This window comes from Dama dama, chromosome 1 (genome assembly GCF_033118175.1).
Source record: "Dama dama isolate Ldn47 chromosome 1, ASM3311817v1, whole genome shotgun sequence".
NCBI classification, from domain to species: Eukaryota; Metazoa; Chordata; class Mammalia; order Artiodactyla; family Cervidae; genus Dama; species Dama dama.
Window position 1 is genome coordinate 29,476,127 of NC_083681.1, and position 20,927 is coordinate 29,497,053.

At 46.1% G+C, this 20,927-nt stretch overlaps 1 protein-coding gene across 1 annotated transcript in view; it reads right to left on the reverse strand.

The window, feature by feature from the left end:
- Window positions 1-212: 212 nt before the first annotated feature.
- The window catches only part of SMIM35 (small integral membrane protein 35), a gene marked incomplete at its 5' end in the record, with an annotated part of 32,841 nt that continues 12,126 nt past the window's right edge, over window positions 213-20,927 (reverse strand). The window contains 4 exons of the mRNA XM_061123203.1: window positions 213-6,593; window positions 7,450-7,585; window positions 8,286-8,319; window positions 9,586-9,702. Of these exons, the coding sequence (XP_060979186.1) occupies window positions 7,486-7,585; window positions 8,286-8,319; window positions 9,586-9,702 (251 nt within the window). The remainder of the gene's footprint in view (window positions 6,594-7,449; window positions 7,586-8,285; window positions 8,320-9,585; window positions 9,703-20,927) is intronic.

The window sequence follows — 20,927 nt, forward strand, 5'->3', positions numbered from 1 at the left end:
GGTCAGGAAGCAAGGTAGGGGACTGTGAAAACATTGAGCAGGCAGCCATTCACCCCTTCAGCAAACATTCATTGAGCACTAGTCATGGGCAGGCTTTCTGGGAATACAGCAGGCAACAAGACATGATCCCTCTCTTCCTTGGCTCACCTCTGCAGCACACACACGCAAGCACACATATATAACACATTCAGGTGTCTCTGCCTACCTCCTCCCCTGCCCCCCTCCCCCAGCCCCATGGAACTAAAGTCACCCACACTCTGAAACAGCCTTGCAGCTGGAGGGGACCTCAGAATCCTCAAGTCCAGCGGCAACCTTGTTACAAACAAGGCACCTGGGGCCTCCCAGCTACTGGGGCCAGACCCGAAGATGAGGCTTCTTACATTTTCCACTCCTCTCCCTCCCCATGGCCCCCTGCCTGTGTATGAGAAACCTCCTCCTGGGCTTTGGAGAAGGGGAGGCAGCCCCCAAGGCTCTGCAGGGACAACCCAGGAGACAGGGAGTCTGGCGGGGCCTCCAGTGCCACCACACCTGTTGTTTTGTTGACCTGCTGTTGCTCTGGGCAGGCAGAATATTTTCACTTCTGGTCCCTAAGTGTGAGAATTCACCAGGCCACTGGCTTCCTGTTTTGTACTAGAGCTGCTTAAATATCACTGCTTCTAGATGGTTTTTTGCTCACTAAGCACTTTTAAAAATACAGTAATGAGAGACCCATCTGCTCCTACTTCGAGGTTCTCAGAACCCTGGGCCAGAGAGAGGAGCACCAGAGACACCAGCATGGAGCAAGTCTTTATAACTGAAAAGGAAGCTACAGGAGTTCACAGCCCCCTCCTCACCTGCCCAGCTTCTTCATGGGTTTGGCCATCCCTTAGTTTAACCCTCAAATAGAAAAACTTAAGTAGAAGATCTACACTTTCTCCAGATCTGTGTCGGTAGATGATCAAAGGGTTGAGGTTGGGAAGACAAAAGCAAAAGTTCTGGCTTTTCAGAGCATCCAGGATTGGACCAGGGATGAAGCAACAACCAAGATTCCCTGAGGAGACTGAAGAGTCCTTCAACATAATTTCCTGAGGAGTCACTGGCTATGGCCAGAGCTGTATAAGACACCATAAAGAACTCAGAAAAGGTATAAGATCTGAATTTTGCTGGCAAGAAATACCCATCAAATAGGGGACAGTGAGGTTAATCTCAAGAGGGAATGTATTCCCTCATGGTGCCTAGCACAGTTCTTGACCTGTTATAGAAGTTGCAAGAATAAATGAATACAAAGGAATGATCAATAATTAGGTTACAGGAGAGTATCTGGAATTAAGAACTAAAAGACAAGGAGATCCATAGGTCTTGAGGGAGTTTCTCTGGAGAAGTGAAAATTGAGCTGACATAAAAAATGGGCAGAATTGGGCTTCGGTGGTGGCTCAGTGGTAAAGATTCCGCCTGCCAATGCAGGAGACATGGGTTCCATTCCTGGTCCAGGAAGATCCCACATGGCATGGAGCAGCTAAGCCCATGAGCCACAACTATTAAGCCTGTGCTCTAGAATTCATGAGCTGCAATTACTGTAGCCCGCACGCCCCAGAGCTTGTGCTCCACTGAGAAGCCCACACACCACAACTATGGAGTAGCCTCCTCTCCCTGAAACTAGAGAAAAGCCCGCACAGCAGCAAACAGCGAAGAATAAATAAATAAAATAAAATTATATTTTTAAAAAATTTTGCTTTAAGTTAAAAAAAAAAACTGAGCAGAATTTGATGATTTGGAGGTGACAGGGGGTATAAAAAATGAAAGAAAGATTGAGGAATGGGCCGATGAGAAGCTCAGAGCTGAGGACAGGGTCTGGAGAGCCCCGGGTTCTGAGAAGCCCTTCTCAGCACACCAGGGGGCTGGAAAAGAAATGAGAGACCAGAAGGAGGGGCCTGCTTCCTTGGGGGTCAGGGATCTCAGAGAGCTGCTAGCTTGGGCAGAGGCTAAAAGTGAGGAAGAGTTACAGAGAAAATACAGTCTTGCCTGGTCTTAAGCAAATCATTTCACCAGACCCGGAGCCTCTGTTCCCTCACGTGAGCGACGGGGAGGATGAAATGAGACAGTGCATTGAAATCCCTGTCTTGCCCTGTTCAAGGCACATGTTAGTGTTTCACCTTCCTGCTCAAGAAGGGATAGGTTGGAAATGGTCCAGTCTTCAGCGCTCTTCGGTCTTAGCCAGGGTCAAAGGAAAGACAGAGTAATATTTAGGATCCTAAACTACCAGGGTCAAAGGGAACTGCAGCCATCACCTTTCAGCTGCCACCTCCTGAGTTAGAGAGTCATCACTACACTTTGTATGTGCCTCTTTGTGTATGAAATGCACTAAACTGTGATGGTTTAGTTGTTAGGTCGTATTCAACTCTTTATGACCCCATGGACTGTAGCTCGCCAGGCTTCTCTGTCCTTGGGATTCTCCAGGCAAGAATACTGGAGTGTGTGGCCATTTCCTACTCCAGGGGATCTTCCTGACTCACATCTCCTGCATTGCAGGTGGGTTCTTCTACCATTGAGCCACCAGAGAAGAAGGAACATAATTTTCCTTGACTCTGCACATGCTATAAAAGGACACATTCATTTAGTTGGAAGCACAGTTTATGGTAATGCCAATGATTTTCCATCTTTTTCCTTTTTCAAAGTTCACAATGGATCCGGATGCCTGAACACCTGAGTAAGCTCTTGTTGGCGAGAAGCTGCATGTGAAATGAGCCTGCAGGGCATTTTCGGTCAGTGGTCATGAGATATAGTACTGCCCAGGCTCTTCAGATACAGGAAGTCAGAACCCGCTAAGGAGAGTGTAAAAGCTCACCTCTGGAGAATCCAGCCTGGATGGGAGTGGCCAGCCACGAGGGCCACACGCAACTGGCTCTTCCTGGCAGAAGGCTCCAAAAGATAAGCAACGCTCACTGCAGCCCTCAGCCAATCACAGAGGAGCTGGGATTAAACTGGGAAAGCAGTGCTGTCACTCCCAGAGAAGACAATGGAGAGCCCCAGGGAGTTTTCTCTTCTCTTTTCTGCTACAGGCAGCTGCTCAGATTATGGTGTGCCCACTAAGTACCAGCTCCTGTGGCACTAAACATAGAGTCGTCATTCAGTCGCCCAGTCACGTCTGACTCTTCATGACCCCATGGACTGCAGCACGCCAGGCTTTCCTGTCCCTCACCATCTCCCAGAGCTTGCCCAAGTTCATGTCCATTGCATCAGTGATGCCATCCAGCCCTCTCATCCTCTGTTGCTCCCTTCTCCTCCTGCCCTCAGTCATTCCAAGCCTCAGGGTCTTTTCCAATGAGTCGCTCTTCGCATCAGGTGGCCAAAGTATTGGAGCTTCACCTTCAGCATCAGTCCTTCCAATGGATATTCAGGGTTTCCTTTAAAGATTGACTGGTATGATCTCCTTGCTGTCCAAGGAACTCTCAAGAGTCTTCTTCAGCACCACAGTTTAAAGGCATCAATTCTTCGGCATTCTGCCTTCTTCACGGCCCAGTTCTCAGAGAGCCCAGAGATTTGAAAAAAAAAAAAAAAGAAAGGACTCTTTCTGCTTCAAGTAAAAGAGAGGAGTCTTGAAGTAATCCCTCAAATGCCAGATGCTGAAATTTAATCCCAGGATGGTGAAGTGACAGCCCATGACCACACAGCGTGGCAGGACAGGTTCTACACCAGACCCTGTTCTACAGCGTTCCTCCCCCTAAGCCCTGAGGTCGGGCTTTATCCGTGATGCCTTGACTCTGTCAGTTGCTGGCTGTGCAGCCTTAGGCAAAGAATACCAACTCTCTGAGCATCAATCTCTCTGTTTGTAAAATGGGACCAATAATCATCTCCATGTCACAAGATTGCCACCAGGCTCAAGACACAGTAGCGTGTGTGGAAGTGCACTGGACTCTGCAGACTCTGCACTGTATAAGCAGTTTCTTCTCTTCCTCATGTCGCCTGGGCATCTTTATCTAGCACCAGACAGGCTTCTGTGGCCACAGTGGGTGTTTCCTTCCACTCAGCTGGCATTTATAAGCACCTCCTATTGACTCTACTTTTAACGGTTACTAAAAACCTGTGGGACATAACCTTGCCTGCTTGGGTGGCATCAAGTCTAGAGTCCAAGGGAAGCTATAGGAAAGATGAGACTTGAGCCAACCATGGAGACTGGATGTGGCTGGGGGTGGGGGTCTGGGGGAGAAGGCATTCTAGGCAGGAGAACAGCCTTGGCAAAGACTCCAAAGAGGAACAGGGTGGCAGTCAGTGGCCTGGGAATGGCCAGTCCATGGAACTGCAGGCTCTCCATGACTGCCTCCTGGCTCCTGGGGCCAGGGAGGTGAAGAATAGTTACGAGGGAGGGGAGGGCCTGGGTGGCGGGGGTGGTGCTGGCATCGCCATGGGTCAGGTGCCCAGCAAATAACCAGACTTGGAGCCAGATTTCTAGACATCAGCTCCCTCGCCATTTCTGAATGGGCCAGAATCTGCCCCCAATAGAAACATGTAGAGTCCAGGGTAAAGAAAGCTGCACTAGCCAGTCAGACAGCAGAAGTCAGGAAAACGAGGGGGAGGCAGAGAGGACAGGGAACACGTCAGAGGGCCCAAAAAGAGGAAGTGGCCCAATCTCAGTTCCGCTCCCCAGGATAGGAAATACCCTCCATTCTCCCAGCCTTTGGCAGCTGTCGCTGTCTCCCTACCTGAAGCCTTCAAACCTGGGGCCAAGACCACCTGGGCCCTGGACCCTAGCCTTTGAGGTTTCCCCAGGTTGCTGAGCTCTGGGCACTTTCAGGGGTTAGGGAGGCCCTGCCAGGGCTGCAGACCCAGGATCCACACTGAGCAGGGCACAGCTGAGCGTTTGTTGAGACTGGACACCCCCTTGGGTTAAGCAATGCGGCTCAGCCCTCAGAACTGAAATGCAAGGAGGAAGGACACCATGTCAGCCCATAGCCCCTCCCCCACCTCTCCCAATGGGCCTTCAAGGAAGGGAGGGATCCAGAGTCTAGGGGGCCCCTCCCCACCTCCACCTACCCAGGAATAGAGGAGTTGGGGCCCAGCCGAAGACCTCCAAAGGCAGAGACTTGGCTTATTAAGTCACAGTCTGGCTCTGTCGGGAGAATGGCCCCCAGGCCCTGGCAAGTCAATCTGTTAGAATCCAAAGCAAGAAAGAAACCAGGCTTCAGAAAAGAGAGAACAGGAGGACAAATGTGACTTTTCTCCTCACCTATTACGGTCCTGGGCCTCTGTATATTGTTAGCCTTGTTCTGGGACATCGTCAGGGAGACCAGTGGCTGGTAGCTCTAACTGCTGTTTTCAGCAGTGGCAGGGCCCCCATTAGACCCTGCTCCATCCACAGTTGCCCCAGGAATTCAGTCCCTCTGGACTGAACAATGCTGCATAAAGTACCTACTAAATTGACATCCCAGGGCTTCCCAGGTGGTGCCAGTGGTAAAGAACCCATCTGCCAATGCAGAAGACACAGGTTTGATCCCTGGGTTGGGAAGATCCCCTGGAGAAGGAAACAGCAACCCACTCCAGTATTCTTGCCTGGAAAATCCCATGGACAGGAGCCTGGCAGGCTACAGTCCATGGATCACACAGAGTCAGACACAACTGAAGCAGCTTAGCATGCAAGCTGACATCCTAGTTTGGGCCCCACCTCAGGTCCAGTAGGGTATAGACTGGAGGAAGGAGTAATGATTCATGAACAAACTGTTCTCCTGTCCACTAAGCTATACTTGGTTGTTGATTTCCCATGTGCATTATCTGGTTTATTTCAGGCTAATCTAGGTTCCTCTTCCCCCATTCTCACCATTTCTAGTCCACTTTCCACATTACCAGGCAGGCCTTGCACAGGAAATGGAGTACATGGGAGAGACAGCTATCTACACCAGGCCGTCCCCATCACAGGAACCAAAAAATAAGAACGTGTTTCTAGACTGTTCTCAGCACTGCCCTCAGCACAGAGGCTGGTCAGTAGCAAGGGAAACAGACACAGGTGGTGGACAGATGAGTGGGAGGGCATGAGGGGTTGTGGAGTGAGGTGGGGGGACTTGCGGAAAGTGCCAGAACAAAGGGCAGAGTGGGGCAGGGCAGAGTCAAGGCCTAAGCTCAGTATACAGCTCTCAGGGGAAGCTGGCTTCTGGTAGGAAGGTTTAAAAGCATCTGGAATGACCCTTCCTCCCACATGACTTCCATAGAGGATATGACAGGTTTTCTGACCCTGGTGTCAGTCCCCCTGGGGAAGTGACTGGGGATGCCCAATGGAGAGCTCCCCTCTGGAATCTCCAAGCCCCACCCACGCTGCCCAGCTGGGAGAGCTCTGCTCTCCAGGGCACCTGGAACCTGTGGGCACAGACTCAGGGGGACCCCAGGAACCAGCCCCTCCTCCTCAGGAAATGGCCATCTCTTGGTTTCTGTGAGAAAGCCGCTGTGACTTCACAGACTCTGTTCCCAGAGGTCTGACTCTCCCGGGGACTCTCATGCTGCAGGCTGGGGTGTCCCAAGAGAAGGCTCCTCAGCATTCACAAGAGGGGCCAGGCCAGGCCTTGAAGATCCAGGGGTTGAAGGCAGGGGAGCCCAAGAGGGGCAGATTCTGAGCCAGGAACCTCCTCCTGCAGAAAAAGATAAGGGAACATGACAAAGAAATGAGTCTTGGAAAGGATTCCTCTAAACCAGGGCTCCCTAACTTCCAGGATCTAAAGGCTGATGATCTGAGGTGGAACTGATGTACTAATAATAGAGATAAATTGCACAATAAATGTAATATGCTTGAATCATCTCGAAACCGTCCCCGATGCCCATCTGTGGAAAAATCATCTTCCACTAAACTGGTCCCTGACGTCAAATAGATTGGGGACTGCTGCTCTGAACCATCACATCTGGGCAGAGGGAGAAACATATAGAGAAGCTGAGTGTGGTATCCTATGTGGAGATGAGAGAGAAACCAAACTGAGGGTCCATGAGGGACGGCTGGAAGGAGAAAGTGTTTAGACGGGAGAAAGCAACTGTGATGCAAAGAGGGATGGGCTTGAAGGCAGGCGAGGAAAGGTGTGATCATGGGGTTCACCAGCCAGGAAGCCGGGACAGCTCCTGGGCTTAGAAAGTTCAGCAAGTTCAGAAGTTCTACAGTGATGCTTCTTGGAGAGGGTGGCCATCTGAAGGCTTCATCTCAGAGCAAAGGGTTGAGATAGAAAGCTCCATTCTAAAAACTTCCATCTGATTAGAAAGGAAAGAAAGGCATAGATCAGGTGGACAAGAGTAAAAGGAGCAAGAGGCAGGGACAGCATGATCCTGCGTCTTTGCTCCCAAGATCATCTCCTACAGCACTCACTCCCCAGAGGATGAACCAAATCATCTGTGGGTTCCAAGCCATCTTTGGTGCTAGGCTTGGGTGCCTGGACCACCGGAGGAACACAGTGGGACATCAGACTCGCTGGGACATCAGGAGCTCACCAATGTTCCACTCACCTCTCTGGGGGCTCCAGAAAGTTGACACTCCCCTCATCAGACCAGCCTGTCTGAGAACTTCATGTAGCCTCCATCTGAACTGCTAATGTGGCCACTGATGGTGAAGGGAGGACCCATCTCCAGATCCTTCAGGTTCCTAAGAAAGACCATCCAATCAAGTTACTGGGGCTGAGAACCTGACCTCTCTCTGGGACCAGAGCATGGGAAGAACTTCTGGCAGTGACTCACTGACTCGCTGACTTATTTTCCAGAATGAGAGTTACCCAACCCTCGGGCCAGATGAGAAGCGGGCCTGCTGTGTGGCAGAGACCCGATGAGATAACTTATCACAGGAAGACTTTCTGAAACTTCTTGCAATAACTCAGGACACTCCCTTAATCCCTGATTGTCTTCATTTGCTCCTCTCTTTGGACAGCATGTTATGTCTGAGATTATATCTGTAACCAGGCAGGTGTCCACCACGGACAGCTTAAAGACAGATACTATGCCCAGTTATCTTTGTACCCTTAGAAACTAATGCCACAATACCTACTGCAATAGAATCTTTACTGAATAAATGGTGGGTGAGTGAATAAATGAATGGCTGATGCCCGCCCAGGGGTGAATGCTAAGTAGATCACTATCATTAGTATCTTCCATGTCCTGTCTGTGTTCAAGTTTTCCGTCATGGAAATTTCTACACTGACCCTGCTCCATCATTTTCTCTTGCTTGCTCAGAGACATGGGGAGGAGACAGGGAAGGGAAGTAATAAGTTTGAGCTCCATCTTTGATTCTTTCTCAAGCATACATAGCCCCCAACCCCCATCCCACCCTGATCTGTCCTGAATCTACTCACCGGATTTGGTACAAGTTGAAGACAAAATTAGGCCCTAGAAAGACAATCAGAAAAGAAAGGGTTGGTACCTCCAGGGAGAGTGACCCACCACTCTCCTGGGAGCATGTGTTCCTCCCTCACACCTGTCTGGGAGGTGTGGGGTGGCTAGGCTTGGCCTCAGGATGTCATGGAAGGTTCCCAGGCTCCTTCAGTGTCTTCTTCCTGCTCTAAACTCATGGGTACATTCCCTTATTTCTAGACAGAAACACCAGCTCTTTGAGGATAGATCCTGGCACTGGGGATCTCTCCATCAAGGGCACTAATGACTCTGGGAAGGAGGCTGGAATCCAGACTCCACCACTTCCCAACTCTGTGGCTCTAACCTCACATCTTCTGCTAAAAAAAAAAACAAAAAACAAAAAACACAGAGACTAAGAATTTCATCTTCACATAGAATTTTTTTAAAAAATCATATTAAGCACAAGTACGTTGGCACATAGTAAGTGCTCAACAAACATCCGTGGAAGCCGTTGAATTTAATTGCAGATCCAGGAAATGTTCTCTGCTTCTTGGGACTCTAGTGCGTGCTAAGTCACTTCAACCGTGTCTGACTCTTTGCAACCCTATGGACTGTAGCCCACCAGGCTCCTCTGTCCACAGGATTCTCCAGGCAAGAACACTGGAAATGGTCACTGTGCCGTCCTCCAGGGATCTTCCTGACCCAGGGATAGAACCCATGTTTCTTATGTCTCCTGCATTGACAGGCAGGTTCTTTATCACCAGCACCACCTGGTAAGCCCCCAGGACTCTAGTATGCCCTCCCAGCTCTCCTGGGTCCTATGGGAAGTGCAGATGTGAATCAGAGTTGGGGGCACCCCCAGCAAATTCCAGATGTCCAGTGGGCTGAAGCATCTGCAAGCTTAGGAGAAGGCCCTGAGACACACAGGCAGGGGAAGAGAGGACAGGGAGCCAGGGGTAGAAAAGACACCTGGAGCTTGGCCGGTCTAGCCCATCGCCCTTGGCCTTGGGGCCCACACAGGCCTGGGAGATAGACTCCTGTGAGTTCTGAGGGAGGAGGAAGCTGACTGCTTGCTGGGTGTGGGAAGAGCCCCCCCATTCAATAAAGGCCCCAGTACCCTACCCTCGCCGTCTCAAGGGCTCAGCCACCCCACCCAAGTCTTCAACCACTGCCACCACCACAGGAAATATTTTTTGCATGACACCATTCTAAAGAGTTTGCTGCCCCATCTGGCCTGGCCAAATGCCACAGAAGAGGAGGGGCTGGGCTGAGCTGGGGCAGCAAGGTCCGGCGCTCACTCACCCTCCCAGCAGTACCCGCGCTGGTACCACTTGGCCAGGCTGTAGCCCAGGATGGACACGAGCAGCAGCGACAGCCCCACGCAGAGGATCAGGCCCAAGGTGCTGATGGAGTCGTCACCTGCAGAGACACACAGCCTCACCCAGCTGCCCAGAGCCCTCTCGCAGCCCTGGACTCAACTAATTGCACCCTGTTCCAAGTTTCCTCTTCTCCCACCTCACTGCCATCAAAATGACCGTCCCCTAAGAATCTGGATCTTGGGGACTTCCCTGGCAGTCCAGTGGCTAGAACATTGTCTTCCAACGCAGGGGTGCGGGTTCGATTCCTGGTCAGGGAGCTAAGATTCCCACATGCCTCATGGCCAGAAAACAAGAACATAAACAAATGAAGTAATACTCTAACAATTTCAATAAAGACGGTAAAAATGGTCTACATCCAAAAAATCTTCAAAAAAGGGGAAAAAACAGCGCTGCTTTGCACATTGAGGTGCTTGTATCTTTAAAAAAAAAAAAAAAAAAAAAGATTCTGGATCTGGGCTAGCTGGTTCAGCTCAGCTATACCAAGATGTCAGTGGCTGATATTTGTTTTTTTGTTTGTTTTTTTTTAGAGTTAGCTTGTTGTTCCAAAGTAGCAGTCCTCTGACAGTAGAGATAATTTGGAGCTGGGACACCTTCCCGAAGCTGCAGCTTTCTACCTGTTGATAAAGACACTGCTCTTTGGGGAGGAGCCCAGGACATCTCTGCAGGAAGCAGGAAAGGCAGCCTGAATGCCCCTGAGAGCAGAGACACACAGATCCTCGGTCCTCTCCCCACAAAAGCTTCATGTGTGGTAGCAGGGTGTTAACCCCCTGGGTTCTGTTTGCTGCTTATACTTATCACTTCTTCCCTTTTTGTGGTATGAGCTCTCAGCTAAATTTATATTTTATTTGTAAAGCCACACAGAGAAAAAGACACAAAGAGAAGGAAGAAGAGAGAGAGATTGGAAACCTACTGAAGCAGAAGCAGAGTAGGAAGCCAGATTTGCAGGGAGAGGCTGACCATGGGGGCAAACGGGGATGATTCAGCCCTTCCCAGGGCACGGCAGGAAGAGGAAGGACAGCCCACTCTTGCTGGGCAGGGGCTAGGAGTGTGGAAAAATGGACGAATTCCCCATCTACAGGGCCTGGTGTCCTCAGGCTCTATGAAGCCAGGAGGTACAGCCTTTGGTGTACACCAGGCTTGTGTCCGAAGCCCACGCCCGTCATTTGTAAAATGTGGGACCTGAATCAATCCCTCGCCCTCACTAGACTGCAATGTGCTCTGATGAAAAACTACCATAATCATAAGTCCACATGGAGTTGTGGTGGTGATTAATGGAGATGCTGCATGCAGAGCACTTGGGAGAGGCCCTGACATGCAGGAATTGCTCAGTAAATGTTGCGTGTGTGCTCAGTCGTGTCTGACTCCTTGTGACCCCCTGAACTGTAGCCCACCAGACTCCTCTGTCCAAGGAATTTTCCAGGCAAGAATACTGGAGTGGGTTGCCAAATCCTTCTCCAGGGGATCTTCCTGACACAGGGATCGAACTTGTGTCTCTTATGTCTTCTGCATTGACAGGCGGATTCTTTACCACTAGCGCCACCATCATTATTGTTGTTGTCATTACTATCAAGTGATGAGGCTGTTTTTGTTTTCTCTTCTTTTTTAAAATTTTATTTATTTATTTTTTTAACGCCAAAACATTTTGTATTGGGGTACAGCCGATTAACAATGTCGTGATAGTTTCACGTAAAGAGTGAAGGGACTCAGTCGCGCATATAATGTGTTCGTTCTCCCCCAAACACCCTTCCCATCGAGGCTGGCACACAACATTGAGCAGAGTGCTATACAATAGGTGTCTGTTGGTTATCCATTTTAAATACAGCCGTGTGTACATGATCTTCCCAAAGTCCTTAACTATATCCCTTCCCCCTCGCCCGGCAACCATGAATTCATTTTCTAAGTCTGTGAGTCGCTTTCTGTTTTCTAAGTAAGTTCATTTCTTTTTAGATTCCACATATAAGGGATGTCATATAATATTTCTCCTTCTCTGACTTACTTCACTCAGTATGACATTCTCCAGGTCCATCCATGTGGCTGCAAATAGCCTTATTTCATTCTTTTAATGGCTGAGTAATATTCCACTGTGTATATATACCACATCTTCTATAAGTATTTCACAATTTCCCCCACCCAAGCCTTTCCCTCTCTCTTTCCCTCTCCCATGGCCCTGACCCTTCTTCCGTTACAGCATTCAAGTTATCCTCTGAGAGAGTTTGGCAGCCAAATGCAGTTAGATAGTGTCTCTCCTCCTATTTTTAGATTCCAAAAGCCCAGGCCCTTAGAAAAATGGGAAGGATTCACCACACAGATGAGAGATGAACAGAAGCAAGATTAGCATTCTTGTTATACTAAGGAAAAATTTCCAGCCTGGGGGAAGGGAAGAGAGAAAGTGAAGTAAGGTGAGAGATGGGGCAGAGGGGTGGGGGCAGAGCATTGAAAAGGTGTCGGCGGACTCCACAGAGAAAGTCCTTATTCCCTGATCTGAAGTGGAGCCCCAGGGAGGCAACAGAATTCTTAACAGTTGTGGGATCTGAGAGCTGGGCCGAGTCCCAGAAAGACAGCAAGAGCCCAGTAAGGAGAGTGCCAGCAAGCTCCTGGGCAGACGGAGCCTTGGACAGCCTTGAAGAGTTGCTGTGCCCTCTTATGCTTTTGTTACTGTTGTTCATTCACTCGATCGTGTCCGACTCTGCAACCCCGTGGCCCACAGCAACCAGGCTTCTCTGTCCTCCATTATCTCTCAGAGTTTTCTCAAATTCATGTCCGCTGGGTCAGTGATGCTATCTAACCATCTCATCCTCTGCCACCTCCTTCTTTTGCCTTCATGCATGGAAGCAATCAAATGATTTCTTCCCTGGTGACTCAGACGGTAAAGTGTATGCCTGCAATATGGGAGACCCGGGTTCGATCCCTGGGTTGGGAAGATCCTCTGGAGAAGGAAATGGCAACCCACGCCAGTATCCTTGCCTGGAAAACCCCATGGACAGAGGAGACTGGTAGGCTACAGTCCATGGGGTCGCAAAGAGTCAGATGTGACTGAGCAACAAGAGGCGGGAAAGTCACAGAGGGGCTCTCCAGACCTGAAGGAGTTAAGCATCTGGGACCTAGGGACACCTCTGTGGCACCCTGCCTAGCTGACGCTCAAAGCCCAGTGCAAGGGACTGCCATCACATGGGTGCCAGGTGAACGGCTGGTACAACGGGCTATACACCTCTCCCTCACTCCTTAAGTCTCTGAGTAAAGGAGGAAACGGAGATCCCCAAACTACTGATGGCATGTTCTCTGTGCCAGGCACTTGTTCCAGGTGTTTGTATTACAGCAATAAATAAAACAAAAAAATCCATGTCTTCATGAAGATTATATTCCAGTGGAGGAAGACAGTCAATAAAAAAAATTAAGAAATACATTTTATAGTATATTGGAAGACCACATATACTAGGGAGAAAGAGATAAGCAGAGGAAGAAATGGAATGCCTCATGAAAATGAGAGTAGCTTTAAATAAAGGGATCAGAAAGACCTATAAAATGTGACAATTAAGAAAAACCACACTTTTGGTAAGAGAAAGAACAAGCCAGGTAGATAATCAGGTAAAAACTTTCTAAGAGGGAGCAGCAGGTGGAATTGAGGCAGGAGCACAACAAGCAGGTGCTAAACACATCGGGGAGTCCCGAGTGATGCGTAGGGACAGGGATGGGGGAGAGCAGCAAGAGATGGGGTGGAAGGAGACAGATTACTGCAGTGCTTTGAAGGCAATAGGGGAGTTTGGTTTTTCCTCTGAGCAAGACAGAGTATTTTGAGCAGAGAAGTGACATGATCCGAGGTTTTCAGAGGACCACTCCATCAGCTACCATGTTAAGGGCAGATGCAGCAGGGGACAATGATGAAGAGAGACAAGTCAGGAGGCTATTGGAAAGATTCAAGCAAGAGCAAGAGATGACCACTGAAGAGAAGTAGCACCAAGACTGAGTGACTTCACTTTCAGTTTTCACTTTCATGCATTGGAGAAGGAAATGGCAACCCACTCCAGTGTTCTTGCCTGGAGAATCCCAGGGACGGGGGAGCCTGGTGGGCTGCCGTCTATTGGGTCACACAGAGTTGGACATGACTGAAGTGACTTAGCAGCAGCAGCACCACCACCATCACCAAGATACTGAGAGGCCAAGGTCAGAGAGAGATCATCTATGTGGATAAGAGAGAGCATGACAGTGACCCAAGAGCTCAAGTCCAGAGGCAGGTGGACAGATAACTCAACAAGGCACAGTGGTAACATTGTAGGTGTTTATGGAAGCTGGGGTTTTGAAGGGTTCCATCAAAGAGAAATATCAATAACCTCAGATACGCAGATGACACCACCCTTATGGCAGAAAGTGAAGAAGAACTAAAGAGCCTCTTGATGAAAGTGAAAGAGGAGAGTGAAAAAGTTGGCTTAAAACTCAACATTCAGAAAACTAAGATCATGGCATCCGGTCCCATCACTTCATGGCAAATAGATGGGGAAAAGTGGAAACAGTGAGAGACTTTATTTTCTTGGTCTCCAAAATCATGGCAGATGGTGACTGCATCCATGAAATTAAAAGACACTTGCTCCTTGGAAGAAAAATTATGACCAACCTAGACAGCATATTAAAAAGCAGAGACATTACTTTGCCAACAAAGTCAAAGCTATGGCTTTTCCAGTAGTCATATATGGATGTGAGAGTTGGACTATGAAAAAACCTGAGTGCTGAAGAATTGATGCTTTTGAACTGTGGTGTTGGAGAAGGCTCTTGAGAGTCTCTAGGACTGCAAGGAGATCCAACCAGTCTATCCTAAAGAAAATCAGTCCTGAATAACCATCAGAAGGACTGATGCTGTAGCTGAAACTCCAATATTTTGGCCACCTGATGCAAAGAACTGACTCATTGGAAAGGACCCTGATGCTGGGAAAGATTGAAGGCAGGAGGAGAAGGAGACAACAGAGGATAAGATGGTTGGATTGTATCACCAACACGATGAACGTGAGTTTGAGTAGGCTCTGGGAGTTGGTGATGGACAGCGAAGCCTGGTGTGCTGCAGTCCATGGGGTCGCAAAGAGTTGGACATGACTGAGCAACTGAACTGAACTGATCAAAGAATTCTGCCCAGGAGTAGAAAGTACCCATAGGAAGGCACCAGTAGGTAAATCACAGCCTGCCGAGACCTGGCTGGTGAGAGAAGATGTATTATTTCTGTTTGCTACCATTTGGTCCCCACCCTCAACAGTGCCATCTGGCTTAGAAGTGGCTTACAGACACATTTAATTACTATCCTATTTTACCTCTTTATCTCTCTAGAATACTCCTTTAACTAATACTCTTTACTTATTCTCCCTCTTGCATACCTTTAAATTTTTATTATAAAATGTTTCATGCACCCAAGAAGTATATAGAAAAATATGGTGAATATCCCTGTGCCTGCTACTAATCTTCAAAGAATTCTAAAATTTTGCCATTCTTGCTCATTATCTCAATTTCAGGGTAGTTTTCTCCTACCTTTCCCCCTAAGTAACTTTTCTCCCAAATTTGGTGTTCAGCTTTCCTATGCATGGTTTTTATACTATTAGTTCATTTTCCCCAAGCTATGTCTATATAAATACATATTTATTTATATAAAGAAAGGGGGGATATATATGTGGCATTGTTTTGCATGTTTTCAAACTTTATAAAAATGACAGATTACTTCTACTTTCAGCTGCCATGGAATAAAGGAGACCAGATTTACTCTCTGATCTTAAATAACTAGAAACCCAGACAAATATGTAAAATAGCAGAGAAAGGTAGTGTAGTACAAGATAGTGATGTCTGAAAGAAGGAAATGAAATGAGGTGCGATCCATGATTGTTGAGCTTATTGCATGCAGTGGGTTTCCAACTCACAGTACAGAGGGTTGTGACCCAAAGAGAGTCTTGGGTCCTGCCAAGGGAGATAATAAAGACCATAAAGAAGACAGAGCACCAAGAATTGATGCTTTCGGACTGTGCTGCTGGAGAAGACTCTTGATAGTCCCTTGGACTGCAAGGAGATCAAACCCTGAATATTCACTGGAGAGACTGATGCTGAAGCTGAAGCTCCAACTTTGGCCATCTGATGCTCAGAAAGACTGAAGGCAGAAGAAGGAGATGACAGAGGATGAGCTGGTTGGATGGTATTACTAATTCAATGGACATGAGTTTGAGGAAACTCTGGGAGATGGTGAAAGACAGGGAAACTTGGCATGCTACTGTCCATGGGGTCACAAAGAGCTGGACACGACTGAGCGACTGAACAACAACAACATTTAATGCTCTAATTGATTTCTAAATACCACGTTAGCTTCATTCTGTCAGATTTGATATGTAACATTTTTACCTGTGTCTAATTCAGATGTTCTGTCATTTCAACTGGAATTTTTCTCTTTAATCCATGAATTCTTTGGCAGTGCCTTTTTAGTTTCTAAATATATGGAATGAGGTCTTTGTCTTTTCACTGTTTATTTTGATAGATGTTGGTTATAGCATTATGGCTGATATTCTGTAAGAAATTAATTTAATTTAAGTTAATTAAAGTTAAATTAATTTCAATAATGGCTCAATATTTCCATCTAATTCATGAAGTCAAAGTAAAGCTTTTAGAAGTTCATTTTGTATAAGGTAAAATGCCTGAGAATATTGTGAATGTTATTGAAAATTTGGTTTAAGAGTTTAATGTTAATGATAAAGTTGTTTTTGCATTTTTCATATTTTTTTCATTCTGTGCTTCAGTCTTGGCTATTTTTTCTCACCTATTTCGTACTTGACTAATTCTCTCTTAAGCTGTGTCTAACTGGCTCTTAAACCAGCCTTTGTGTTCCTAATTTCAGTTATTTTACTTTTCATCTCCAAAATTTGACTTATTTTTATAATTTTTAATTATTTGTCAATTTTTCCGTCAAGTCATTTATTTGCTATACCACTTTCATTTATTTTATATTGGTTGTCCCAAGGCTTATAACTGATCACAGTCACATATAAGGTAAAAGTAAATGATAAAGATATATCATGCAAAAAATAATCAAAAGAAAGCTGAATAAGGATAAAAGAAGACATTTCATAATAATACAAAGACTGACTAATCAAAATGGAATCCCAAATGTGCATGCATCTTTATTATACAGCTTTAAAACAAGAGAAAAAAAATGGATAACTAAAAGAAAAACTAGACAAATTCTTAATTGTCGTTAAAGAATCCAACTCTCCTCTCTCAGTAATTAATGGAACATGAAATCAGTAAGCATATTGAAGACACAAACAACACTATCAACCAACTTGATTCAGTAGACATTTATAGAACACAACATCCAAAATCTGTTAGAATATATTTTTTTCAAGTATACATGAAACATTCATCAAAATAGATCATGTACTAAACTATACACAATTTTAATAAACTCTAAAAGATTAAAATCATATGGAGTATATTCACTGACCATAGAATTTTGTGGAAATGAAAGTCTAAAAAAACCTGGAAAGTTCCTCAATATTTGGAAATTAAACAACACACATCTACATATCTCATGGGTAAAAGAAGATATCACAAGAGAAAACCGAAAATACTTAGAACTAAATAGGAGTGAAAACACAACATATCAAAAATTGTGGATTGAGGAGACAGTCTAGGAAGATCAAGACAGTGGAGTTCACAGGATGAAGGTAAGTGCTACACAAAGAGGACCCCAGGGATGCTCAGAGGATCCGCCTAAAGTATTCACTAAGGCATGGATCAATCATGTGTGTGAACAAACTACCTGAAGCTGGAGAGACAGTCATCTAAAAAGAATAGCAGGAACAGTATTCAGCATTCAGATGGGGCTGATATCAACAGCTGTGTCTGTTCCCATAACCTAGACTGGCAAAACTCATAATTCACAGGGCATTGACTAGAGAACTCAGGAAGGTCTTACCTCAGTAATGGGAAATAATTAGCCCCATACTGAGCGCTGTTCTGGACTCACCTAACACATCACCACAGCAAGACCAGAAGGGACCAAACTTTTTCCAAGAAACTTAACTACTTCCCAGAATATTTATAGAAAAACAAAACTATCTGCACTCAGCAGGGTAAAATTTACAATGTCTGGAACCCAATCAAGGATTACCAGACTTACAGAGGAGCAGAAAAACCTGACTTATAATGAAGAAGGTAAGTAATCAATTGAAACCCACCCAGAACTGACAAGGATGTTAGAATTGGCAAACAGAGACGTTACAATTATATTTCACTTGTTCAAAATATAGGCAGAGTCATTCAAGATATAAAAACACCAAAGATATTTGGTATGTAAATATGAAATCTGATTAACAGCAGATCAGTTATTAGAAAGGAAAAAATAATGCTTTTGAAGACATAGCAACAGAAACTATGCAAAATGAAGCACAGGGGATAAAAAGAATTAAAAAAATGAAAACAGCACCAGTGAGATGTAGGACAACTTTGAGCAACCTCATGCATGTGTAATTAGAGTCCTCAAAGGCAAAAAGGAGAACTGAAAAAATATTTGAAGAGATATGACCAAAAATTTTCCAAGCTTGAAAAGCCCTTCAAATTATTTATTCAAATGATATACTTTCTTCCCTAAAAGGAGTTATAGTACCCAAGGTTGATATCATAATCAATTTTCTTTTTCATTATATTAAGGAAAGCTTAAACTATGCTAAAGCCTAAACTATGCTGTGTCTAAGGGTCTTCTGCAGAGGTACAGGTCAGCAGTGAACTGCTTCAGGAGCAGGGGCTCTGGGTGCAGTAGACCTGGGTATGGCGTAAGACCTCCTGGAGGAGTCACATTTAACCCCACCGTAGAGACACCAGAACTTACACAGGACTGAGGAAACAGACTCTTGGAGGGCACAAACAAAAGCTTATGCACACCAGACCCAAGAGAAAGGAGCAGTGACCCCACAAGGGAATGACCCAGACTTGCCCATGAGTGTCCAGGAGTCTCGGCGGAGGCATGGGTCAGTGGTGGCCTGCTGCAGGTTTGGGGGCACTGAGTGCAATACATGCATGGGACCCTTTGAAGGAGGTCACCATTGTCTTCATTACCTCCACCATAGTTCGGCCTCAGGTCAAACAACATGGAGGGGACACAGCCCAGCAACAGAAAATTGGATTAAAGATTTACTGAGCATGGCCCTGCCCATCAGAACAAGACTCAGTTTCCCCCTCAGTCTCTCCCATTAGGAAGCTTCCATAAACCTCTTATCCTTCTCCATCAGAGGGCAGACAGAATGAAAACCACAATCACATAAAACTAACCAATCTGATTACATAGACCACAGCCTTGTCTAACTCAATGAAACTATGAGCCATGTCGTGTAGGGCCACTCAAGACAGACGGGTCATGGTGGAGAGTTCTGACAAAACATGGTCCACTGGAGAAGGGAAATGCAAACCATTTCGGTGTTCTTGCCTTGAGAACCCCATAAACAGTATGAAAAGGTGAAAAGATAGGACACTGAAAGATGAACTCCCCAGGTCGGTAGGTGCCCAATAGGCTACTGGAGATCACTGGAGAAATAACTTCAGAAAGAATGAAGAGACAGAGCTAAAGCAAAAACAACACCCAGTTGTGTATGTGACTGGTGATGGAAATAAAGCCCAATGCTGTAAAGAGCAATATTGCATAGGAACCTGGAATGTTAGGTCCATGAATTCAAAGTAGTCAAACAGAAGATGGCAAGAGTGAACATCGACATTTTAGGAATCAGTGAACTAAAATGGACTGGAATGGGTGAATTTAATTCAATGACCATACTATCTACTACTGTGGGAAAAACTCCCTTAGAAGAAATGGAGTAGCCATCATAGTCAACAAAAGAGTCCAAAATGCAGTACTTGGATGCAATCTCAAAAATGACAGAATCATCTCTGTTCATTTCCAAGGTGGAACTATTCAATATCACAGTAATCCAAGTCTATGCCCTGAGCAGTAATGCTGAAGAAGCTGAAGTTGAATGGTTCTATGAAGACCTACAAGACCTTCTAGAACTAACACCCCCAAAAGATGTCCTTTTTGTTATAGGGGACTGGAATGCAAAAGTAGGAAGTGAAGAGATACCTGGAGTAATAGGCAAATTTGGCCTTGGAGTACAAAATGAAGCAGGGCAAAGGCTAACAAGTTTTGCCAAGAGAAGGCACTGGTCATAGCAAACACCCTCTTCCAACACAAGAGACGACTCTACACATGGACATCACCAGACGGTCAATACTGAAATCACATTGATTATATTCTTTGCAGCCAAAGATGGAGAAGCTCTATACAGTCAGCAAAAACAAGACCGGGAGCTGACTGTGGCTCAGATCATGAACTCCTTATTGCCAAACTCAGGCTTAAATTGGAGAAAATAGGGAAAACCACTAGACCATTCAGGTATGACCTAAATCAAATCCCTTATGATTACACAGTTCACTTCAGTTCAGTCACTCAGTCATGTCCGACTCTTTTCGACCCCATGGATGGCAGCATGCCAGGCCTCCCTGTCCATCACCATCTCCCAGAGTTTATTCAAACTCATGTCCACTGAGTTGGTGCTGCCATCCTACCATCTCATCCCCTGCCATCCCCTTCTCTTCTTGCCTTCAATCTTTCCCAGAATCAGGGTCTTTTCAATTAAGTCAGTTCTTCACATCAGGTAGCCAAAGTATTGGAGTTTCAGCTTCAGCATCAGTCCTTCTAATGAATATTCAGGACTGATTTCTTTTAGGATGGACTGGCTGGATCTCCTTACTGTCCAAGGGGCTCTCAAGAGTCTTCTCCAACACCACAGTTCAAAAGCATCAATTCTTCGGCGCTCAGCTTTCTTTATAGTCCAACTCTCACACCCATACATACTCCTGGAAAAACCATAGCTTTGACTAGACAGACCTTTGCTGGCAAAGTAATGTCTCTGCTTTTTAATATGCTGTCTAGGTTGGTCATAATTTTTCTTCCAAGGAGTAAGCATCTTTTAATTTCAAGGCTGCAGTCACCATCTGCAGTGATTTTGGAGCCCCCCAAAATAAAGTCTGTCACTGTTTTCACTGTTTCCCCATCTATTTGCCATGAAGTAATGGGACTGGATGCCATGATCTTAGTTTTCTGAATGTTGAGTTTTAAGCCAACTTTTTCACTCTCCTCTTTCACTTTCATCAAGAGGCTCTTTAGTTCTTCTTCACTTTCTGCCATAAGGATGGTGTCATCTGCATATCTGAGGTTATTGATATTTCTCCCAGCAATCTTGATTCCAGCTTGTGCTT